Here is a 10,469-nt window from a genome sequence, read left to right as displayed (position 1 = left end):
GTGCAATAAAGGCTCTTATTTGAAGACATTATCATATTTGGGGATGGGATAGCCAACAGAGAAGGCCTCAGGTGCCAGCAGGAAGCTCTCTAGAAGAAGACAGCAAAGGGGAAATGGAAGGAGTGGGAATACCCCAGATGCAAACTCTGGAGAGGAAGCAGCAGTGGAGAAGGTGCTGCAAGCAGGAGTGAGACAAATGAGGTGTGGGGCTATGGCGGGCTCCCTTCACCCCAATTTGAGCCCCAGCTTACCACTCCTGCCATCTTCTTGCCCTCTTGCCCAGCAGCTCCCACCACCTTCTACCCAGCTCCAGGCTTGGCCACACGTGGGAACTGTTGCTTGTTGCCTCCCCATCCGCAGTGGAGCCCCATCTGCTCCCCACCTCCGACACCTGCAAGGTTAGACCAGAGGCAGTGGGTCCAGGGCACTGCAGGTCCCCATGGGCCATGGCCCCCCTGGTAGCACCCAGCCCTGGCACCAGGCTCCTGCTCCTACCCACGGCACCAGCTCGCCACATCCCAAAATGTCCCTGCGGCGCCTGGAGCCGGAGGAGAGCCCTGCTCCAATCCAGTGGTGGCTGGGAAGGGCGGGAGTAGGGGAAGGCGACTTCTTTCAGCTGAGTAACATCTAAGCCATCTTCTTGCTCTGGGCTGTCTCTACCTATTCTAAGGGGAAGAGAGGACTGGGGGGATAGTACAGGAAACAGACACACTTGTGGTTTCTTTTAATTTACAAGCATCACCATGGCAAATTTCACACCTGAAGAGCTGTTGCAGCATTCTGGTTTCCCCTCGTGCCATCAGGTACAGTAGTGCTGTGCACCTTGTGCTGCAGCCAGCCTTGGTACCCCACAAGTGAGAAGACCCACCAGCTCCTCACACCAACCTGAGCACTATGGTGCTTGAGATGAACAGTCAGCTGCACTGATGCTCACTGGGTGTAACACTAGTAACACATCTGCAGCATAGCAGCTGCAAGACTCCAAGGTGGAGATCTGTGGACCCTGCTGCAAGCACGTGGCCAAACACAGAAGGAAAAGATATTTATGGGCAGAGGGAAGAGGGATCTGAAAGGTACGTACCCTACAGCCTGTTTGATCCATGCCCTTCCCAACAGCTACCCGTGTTCCTTCTGAGCAGGACTTACCTCCATCTATCCCGCTGGCTGCTCCCGAGGAGGAAGTCTCATTACAGACACAATCCCAACAGACAGGCCAATACACTTTACATAGCTTCTGGAAACAGAGTTTTATTAGGCATAACCTGATGATACACCTCTTCTGCCCAGACCACCCTGTGTACAGTTTACATTATAGAATCACAGAGTTACAGAATGGTTGAGGTTGACAGGGACTTCTGGTACAACTCCTGCTCAAGCAGAGCCACCCAGGGCAGGTTGCCCAGGACCATCTTCATTGGACTGTCCAAGAAGCGAAACTACAACCTCTCCGGGCAGCCTGTGCCACTGCTCAGTCACCTGTCCAGTACAGAAATGTCTCCTGATGTTTAAACAGAGCCTCCTGTGTTCCAGTTTGTGCTCACTGCCTCTTGTCCTGGCACTGGGCACCACTGAAAAGACCTGGCTCCATCTTCTTTGTACCCTCCCTTCAGCTATTGACAGACATTGATAAGATCTCTCCGAGCCTCCTCTTCTCCTGGCTGAACAGCCCCAGCAGCCCCAGTTCCCCTCCACCAATAAGGGACCTCTTTTCCAAACCAATATTAGGGATTTCTACATCCCATGTCAGATAGCATTTCTTGTCCTTTTACACTGCCTTATTGTTGGTGCATTATTGGTGTTAGCCATAAAAATGTTTTATAGGAAAATATTCTTGACAGCTGTCTTTATTCTGCAGAGCCTGACATGCTAGTGAAAACAGTGCGACATGTCGCAGTACCGGGCAGTCCCCTGAACAGCAGAGCCAGCGAAGCAGACTCCCAGGCATCTAAGCTGAGGCTGAGCTCCCACCTTCACTGTCTGTTTTCCAGCAGGGCTGAGCAGGCAGAGCAGCTTTTCCATCAATATGGATGTGATAGGCTTGTGCTACATGGTCAGGGTTCAGTCAGTCAGGGGAACAATGCTACCCCAACTCACTGCCATGGCTGCAGTGCAGACTTTCCCAAAAGCCAAGTCGTAGGAAGGCAGGATGAAGAGGGGAAGTGTCCAAGCAGAAACCCCAGGGCATACATACATTACATGCAGTGCGTACACAGGTAAAAGGGAGCAAAATGCTTTAAAAAGTGAATGGGGCTGAACCTGAATGCATTTGATATCCAAGTGATATCCATAGAGATCTGGATCAGAGCAGTCTCCTGGGAGACAGGGTGGAAACTCCCATCACCAGGAATAGATAACTAAGGTGGAAACAATGGTAGAAGTGTCCCAGCAACAACAGACCTTGGATGCTTGGAGTCAGAGCAGAAGCACTGCAGGAGAACTGAGTACTGGTTCTGAGTACTTTCAGTACTCAGTACCAGAACTAAGGACTTTCCACAAGAAAGGCAGCTACTTTGCCAATGCTTCCCAGCACCTCCATGCACACTTCTGCTGGGAGGGAACATTTCCCACAGACCAGACAACACAGGGGAGCCTCGAGCCAGGAGCGAGCTGGTTGCCTTATCCCCATAAAAGGTAGCCCACTCACAGGGCGTGCTGGACTTCTCCCTTCCTGCCACAGGTACTTCCTCCAGGGATGGAGATCAGTGCCTACATATCCAGGAGGTCTCTCAAGCAGCAATGTGGCCTTTACAGTTTCTAGAAAGTCCAGCTCATTCTGTTCCATATCTGCAGCTCCTACAGTGGTGCTGCACACTCTGTGCCAGCAGGGACCCAAAAGACCACACTTATAACCCTCTAGTATTATAATCCTCTAGTATTTCTGAGTGCTGCAAATCTGCTAGGCACTGAAGCACAAGAGGAATCTTCTGTACTAAGTCTTCAGTTTGGTTTCTCCAGCTTTCATAGTGTGGTAAATGGAAATAATCAATCAGTTCATCCAATGTGAACCCGGTATTGGGCCAGCCAAGATTTACCTTGAGTAATATAAGCAAACAGGTATTGACTGAGATGCTCACTTGCATTTAAAGCCAGTAAAATATATTTTTTTTAAATATTAGAAAATCTAAAATGTTGAAATGTTTTCTGTTCAGTTTGTTAACAATTGTGCTAACAATATATTAATTTTGTTCTTCAAAAAAAATATTTGTAAGTGATTCATTTCAAAATAAGGAAACGGTTCAATCAACTCAGCTAAAGTTAAGAGTATGTTTTATAAAGGCAACTTCCAAATATAGAAGTATTATTTCTGAAAATGCCTTATTTACAAAGAAAGAAGTAAAACTAAGACATATTTTGCATTTTAGTAAAAAACAAAGAAATATTTAGTCCTCAAAGATAACTGTTGCAAAGACAAATGAAACTAACTATCTTCTGGACCACACTGTCTCTAGACAAAGAGAAAAAGACTTCATTGCCTCTGAAGATAAATTATGACAAAGCAAGAATAAAATGGACCAGGTTCTGCTCTCAGACCTCTCTCTTTTTATCACAATTCCTTTTTCTTGCTCCAGACAGCTGGAGGGTCTGAAACTGTTTCCATCAACTGTTTCAGCACAAACAATTAAAACTTTAGCTTCATTAGTGATGATGAAGGTGATGACAAAGCAAAGGGAATTAAAATGGAATTTTAATGGTCAATTTAAAAGGGAATTACACCAAGAAGCTGTAGTCATGTTGTGGAAACACTATAGCATTACATGGTGTGGGCACCACCTCCACTGTCTTAGCATCTTCCTGCCTCTGATCCCTTCACACCTCAAATTTTAGATCAGTTTCTGAGCAGAGCAGCCAGGTGAAGCTGAGACATACTCACCCAGCAACTGTGGGGTCTAGTAGGTCCCATACAGGAACATCGACGTAATGACCAACTGCAGTTGTGCTGTAGTAATGCAGCCCAGCTCTATAAACTCCTTTATCATTTATGCAAAACAGATAAAATTATTGCCTTCTTTGAAACATAAGCCATTTCCCTCCCACCCCCTCCTTCCAAACCCTTCATGTCATTGGAAGGTCTCACATCGGCCCCCAAGGAGGCTCTTCCTCTTCTTCCTCAGCGGGAGTCCAGGCCACTCTCCTCTGAGCCACTGAGGGCTTTGGTCTTAATCCGGAGTTTGTGAGGCAGGGCAGAATAGCTTCGGCCCTTAGGATGATCTTCTGAAGGGCAGGGCAAGCTATATGGGGGTAGGGAAGTTTTGGGCACTTGCTGCTCATCATCTTCATCTGAGACAGCTGTGGTGCTCTCCTTGTTCACCTCTGCTGGACTGGGAGAAGGGGACAAGAAGCAGGCACTGCCTGAGAAAGGCAAATGGAAAGAATATTTGTTGGGGCAGCTGTAATCAAGGAAAGGAGAGCAAACTGTGGATCTGAAGGCTGAATCAAGTCTCTTTGGCTGTTGAAGGTCAGGTGTGTTCATAGGAACCGGCTTTGCATCACAGCCAAGGATGTTGCTGGATGGGTCAAAGGTTTTGCATGAAAAATCAGCTGGCTCCAGCACCTTTGGCACAAAGCTCTTCGTTGTGAAGAGGCAGGAATCTCCAGCAAAGGGCTCCACCTCAGGGAATGGGGAGGCTATTTTGTGCCCTCTGAAATAAATTCCAAGGAAGTCCTGGAGGGAACGGCCCTGGTAGGTGCTGGTGTCTGGGCTGATGAGCCCAAAGCGCAGCTTCAGGGACAGCAGCTCTGTCCTGAGGATGGCATTCTCCTCACTGAGAGCAGCCAGCTGGCTCTCCATGGCAAAGTCATTGAGACGCCTTTTCTCCCGTGAGCGCTTGGCTGCCTCATTGTTCTTGCGCCTCTTCTCCCAGTACATGTTGTCCTTCTTCTCATCTGGCATGAACTCCCGCTTGCGCCGGGAGGGCCCTCTCACCTTGCTGTGGAGGAGCTTTTCCTTGCTGTGCTGAAGCGCAAGGTCACTGATGGTGCTCAGTGGTGTCATGTAGTTGTCCATGGTTGCCAATACCACTCCGGTTCTGCCAGAATTAAAACATAAAGCTATTACCACTAAATATGCTATTAATTAATAGCAGTAAATAAATTAACATAGTCATGCAACTTTTTTTCTGTGTTAGTCACACCAGGAATACCGAGTAGAGTGAACTCATCGATGCACTTAAACCTCAGCAGTGTCTGCAAAGTCCACCATGGTGTACCCAAAAAACGCGTACAACTGAGGGAGTTAAAGAGGATACTTTTTGCTGACTCCGTGAACAATCACAAACACTGTGCCTGACTTCAATCAGGATATCAAAAATTGCTCGCACATACTACTAATCTCCCACTGATCTCCCACTGCCTTTGCATAGGAAGTCAGCCTCCTTGCCCCTGTTTTACAGATAAGGAAGGTTCAGGAAAGAGAACTGATTTGCCTTAGTCATGTGCCTTAGTAGCAAGGCAGTAGGATGAAACAGGACTGCAGATCAAGTGCAGCTACTCAGTCCCAAATTTTCCTCAAAACCCCTAGTCTTATTCTGGAAAGCTGGATTTGAGGATGTATGTTATTTTGATAGGTCTGTAAGCAACCGGGGATGAACACAGAAAGTGTGGTCTAGAAGCTACTTGTACTGTTGGCACAGCTGTCCACAAAATTCTCCATCTGAAGACAGTGACCATGGTACATTGCTGACTACAGGAAGAAGCTAGCAGAGAAGACCAGTGGTGCAGTCTATGTTGGAAAATTAAATTAATAAGAGATCACAGGACAACTGCAGACAGTTGTCACACTGCACATCCCCATCTAAACTGTAAGCTTGCTGTAACACAGGGATCTTCCAGGAAAATCAACTCAGCCCTCCTGCCCTGGGAGGGATTGTGTTGATCAAGTGTCAATGTCTAGAAGTAAGGACCTGCATGTAGTTCCATCAAACACCCTCTGTACCTCACAGACACCTAGACAGGGAGCTTAGCATGAGATGCTTGTCACCCTGAAGGTTTCACATACTATCAGCTGAACTCCCCGGCCTATTGTCTACTGCCTATAAAAGAACCCAGTGACTAGTTCTGGTTTAGAGCTCCAAGTACCTTAGGTCAGGTGAGAAGAATCACATTTTGTGAGCCTAACAGAAGTTTTGGGAAGCTGCTTTGTGGTATCAAGAGGAGACAGTTTTTTATGACAGCTCTACAGGATGGATAGGGAAGGAGCAGAGGAAGATCCAGCTCAGAAATGCTCCACTGAAATACTTCTCAGAACTTAGGTCCCTTCTAATAAAAAGCTGGGCCACAGGAAGCAGCCACTTTGATTGTTGATTAATGCACCAAAACTTAGGTATTTGCCATATTTCCATCCCTAAGGCCCCTCATTTTAGCTTTGTGACTACATCATGTTGGGACCCACAAAGAGCAATGGACAAAAAATGGCTGAGATGCCCTCCACATTGTCTGGTGGGTTGCAGTACACTTCACTAGTACTGCAATGCTCTCACGGTTTGCCACATAGCTAGAACAATAATAGTAACTGTTTATATAATTGCAAAGTGCTTTTCTGAGTCACGGGCAGAACATCACCAAGGTTCCTGGCAGAGTTGGTCAGAGTGCTGGGGAGAGGAGGGCTGGCTGACATTTTCAGCTGAAAAATTTCTCCCCCCCACCCCCCAAAAAAAAAATACTTCTGTCTGAAAATTGACAGAACTCCAAGGAAACAAAATCAGCTTAACACCCATTATTTAGTTTTTAGCCAGTAACATTCAGTTTGAGCATTTTTGTCTTTCAAACAGCTATTTAGGAATCAGATTAAATGGCCAGATTCAGAGGAATGGCTGAAGTGAGAAGGCAAACTCTTTTAGAAAGCCTGGGCCATATATGTTAGCGTCATCAGATGCTATAAGCTTGTGAAAATCTGTCATGTGATAGACCTTTCTGAAAATCAACACTTCTAATAATCAGCATGACTATTAACCAACATTCTTACTAAATCAATTAATTACATGAGTGACATGATTTGCTCTTTTCTTGGTGATAACCAGCTACAAGCAAATAGAAAGATGTGATTCACAATCTTTGAGGGCACGTCACTTTGGGCAGGGATGGTGTGGTGCTCAGAATACAGAAGGGAACTTATTCAGTGAAGGACCTACAGAGTCAGAAACGATAAAGAGCCACGATTGGGAACTTCTTTTGTTCTTTACAAGCATTCACATCAACACTAGCCAGAAAAGTTCATGTATCGGTGGAAAACATAAACAATTCCTAAACACTGTCCATTTGAAATATGTTTGGAGTCTTTTGAAAATTTCCAATGTTCTTCACTTTCCAAGTATCATGCAAAAGACCACACTTGAATGTCTAGTTTTCCAAGAGTGACTATTGATTTCTTAAAAATCCAACGTCAGAAATCATAAACAGAACAAAAGATTGGAAGCAAAATACTCTTTTTGCTTATTTGCATAGCACCACAATCTTTGTTTTCTTGCACAGTACTCACTGAAAACCATATTCCTTTTTAAGGTATCTCAAGATAGCACTCAACAGTAAGGCATTAAAGATCACTAGAGGATTTCAAAAATCAAGCAATGTGTAAGTGTAGATGAAGGAGTTCCATCATATACACAAAGAGTTAAATATATATCATACAGCAGAAATGTGAACAATGAGCCTAAAAATGCTAATCTTCTGCGGAAACTATTTGATTAAGTATTTTGTTGCTTGCAGGCAAAATATCTGCTGTTTATTTTCACAGATTTAAAGACCTTCAGTATTGTCAGGTTGTCATCTACTATGATCTCTGCACAATGCAGACCTGTAAAATAGACAAATCCACATCTAACTGCTGTCCTAGTTTGTTCAGCGTGACCAGAACTCTGTTCTGGTTTAAATCAGGACAAGTTCCAGGAAAGTACTCTCTTTCTGAATCAGTGTGATTTGGTAATTAAATACATTTGGAATGCATTTGTTTTAATTTAGCTGTAACTCTTTGACATCTCAAACACAATGCGAAGGTTCTGAGAGCAGCTACAGACCAAAACAAAGAATCTCCTTTAGCGTGAATATGTTTGGGGTAATTTCTCTGGTTTTTGATCAAAATTACTCCTGATGTCAAAGCATCAAAGGGAGAATTTCAATGAGTGTACCTGTGGTTTCTGACAGCGTCAAGAGGCAGAAATATGCTATTGTTTCAGGGCTTAATCACTTACCAGGAATTTTTCAGGTTGGTATTTGACGTGACTTCTTTGTTGAATGAGTCAAAGATGAACAGGTGGCTTTTTCACTGTTTAAACTTATCACCCACATTGGGCAAAGTAGCTTGTTTTTTCCCTGTCCATCTCTTGCTCCTGGTGCCTGTCCTTATGAGATCCTATAAGAAGTTTCAAGATTGCTGTAACCAACACTCATTGTTCAACATAGCTGGGAATCACAGGAAGTAAGAGGGACCCAAAAGAGGTATTTATGAGACAGAACAAAAAAGCAACAAAAAAATGAGCTATTTCTTCCAACAAATTCATCTCAGCACAGAGATGTTCAACGCTTTGCACATTTGTTTAATCCCTCACACTTTGATCCGTGCTACCAAGGTGGGAGTTTCCTGATGACTTAATACTGCCCAGGTGGAAGCAGATGGGAGTGAAGCAGCGAGAAGTGAGGGCTGAGTCCAGGAGAAGAAGCAGGAGTCAGACCAGAGGCACAGCTGTACCTACCTGGAGGCGGGGAGGCTTTGGGGACTGTTTGAGTGAGAAGTGGGAGGTAGGGGAAGTTCTTATCGGAGGCAGGATCTGGCCTTTTAAGGGCAAGGAATGAAGGCCTAGCTGGGCCAACATGTGAAAGCATTGAGTCTGAGGCCACAAAGCCTGAAGTCTACCTGTTATTTATGTCTGCAGCCCACAGAGTCACACATATACCCACACAATATTTGTCTTGGGAGTCTTCATGAGTGCAGACTCCATCAACCAAGCACACAAGGTGTCACACAGTTTGTAGCCACAAGAAGTGGAAACATTAATATTAGTAATGATGGTACATCTGGTCATGTACATTATGCAACAAAAGTTTCATAAGGTGCATTGGTATCTATTGTTTCTGTGGCAATCACTTAATGACATTCTGATATGCTTAAGTCTTGGAAGGACAACAGACATGCTACATATTATCTGCATCTTAAGTGGAAGAGAAAGCACAGAAAAATGGAAAACAGTGATGTTATTCCTTAATTTTTCACTTCTAACTCGCACTAAAGCTGCTAGTTCTGTTCACACAGAGCATGTTTCTGAACAATGCTCTGGACAGAGCAACAACATTTCTAGTCTCCTACTTGTCTGAGCAGACAGAAAGCAAGCTACATTTTTATGTTAAGATTTTTAAATACATGCATTAAAAACTATCCTTACCACCTCTACAATGCATCTGATTAATTTCGGTGCTGTCCAAGGATAGAAAAGTTGATGAACTCAGCAAGGATTTGCCTCCAGGACTAAATATCTCAATTATCACTTGAGTCTGCATGGGACAGAAAAGCTGCAGGGGACACTCACAGCTGCACGGGATGCTCATAGCTGCACAGGACGCTCACAGCTGCACAGGGCTGAATATGTAATGTCTTAGTGTAATGCCAGTGCTAAACCATTTACATGTCCGTGAAAACATCAGCATGTTACACTACAGTTTTCGTGCATACACTCAACATGGTTGAACGACCCTCACTTCTGGTAAAATGGCTTTTAATCTGCTAACAGAAGGCCATGGTAGGGCTCAGGCTCCAGAGGTCTGGTTCAGACGCAACTCTTCTTCTTTCTCTTATCTCCAACCTGAGCAGCAGCTCAGAGCAGACTCTGATGAACTGTTCTTTCTAGAAGGCTGTACAAAGTCCTCCACCAAAAATACGTATCTAACAGGAACTGTTTCACTGCAGATATACAAGATGATACACACTTTTCTTTAAACAAAACACACTGCCTCAGTAAAAGACTGGTGAATCTCACTTTTTTGTGATCATAAATTAAGCCCTCAACTCTCAAATTATTTCATTCTTTTTTTCCAAGGATGCAATAAAATTTGAATAGTTCCAGCAAAAGGCAACCAGAACAGGCTTAGATTTAAAATAGTTTCTGTATACAGCAATGCTAACTCATTATTTCTTAAGAATAAAGATCATGTGCTGGAGTTAGCGGGCAGTGGATATCAACAAAAGAAAAGGAAGCACGTTTTCATGCAATGTAAAATTTAAATGTGAAGTTCATTGACACACATGATAGTGTGTCAATCAAAAATAAAAGTGGAATTAAAAAGATCACACCAGGCAGATCTTTGAACTGACACAATCTAATTGTTATTATACCCTGAAATACTGGGTGAATTTGAGTATTATATAAATTTCCAGTGAGTGTTATAGCAGTTGTAGAATAGAACTGTAGCTGTGGGTCACTCATCTTCTCTTTGAATTAGAACAGAGAATGAGCCAAATCTCATACTAAATTCATTCATTTTAA

At 44.2% G+C, this 10,469-nt stretch overlaps 1 protein-coding gene across 1 annotated transcript; it reads right to left on the bottom strand.

Moving 5' to 3' along the window:
- Positions 1-4,108: 4,108 nt before the first annotated feature.
- Positions 4,109-5,005, bottom strand: NFILZ (NFIL3 like basic leucine zipper; the record flags this gene model as incomplete). Its single annotated transcript, XM_082779897.1, has 1 exon — positions 4,109-5,005. The coding sequence occupies one exon, from the start codon at positions 5,003-5,005 to the stop codon at positions 4,109-4,111; it is 897 nt and encodes a 298-aa protein (XP_082636023.1).
- Between the last annotated feature and the right edge of the window lie 5,464 nt (positions 5,006-10,469).

Source organism: Aythya marila, assembly GCF_965140915.1.
Source record: "Aythya marila genome assembly, chromosome: 27".
NCBI classification, from domain to species: Eukaryota; Metazoa; Chordata; class Aves; order Anseriformes; family Anatidae; genus Aythya; species Aythya marila.
The sequence above is the reverse complement of the archived record's forward strand: the minus strand, read 5'-3'. Positions and strand labels throughout refer to the sequence as shown.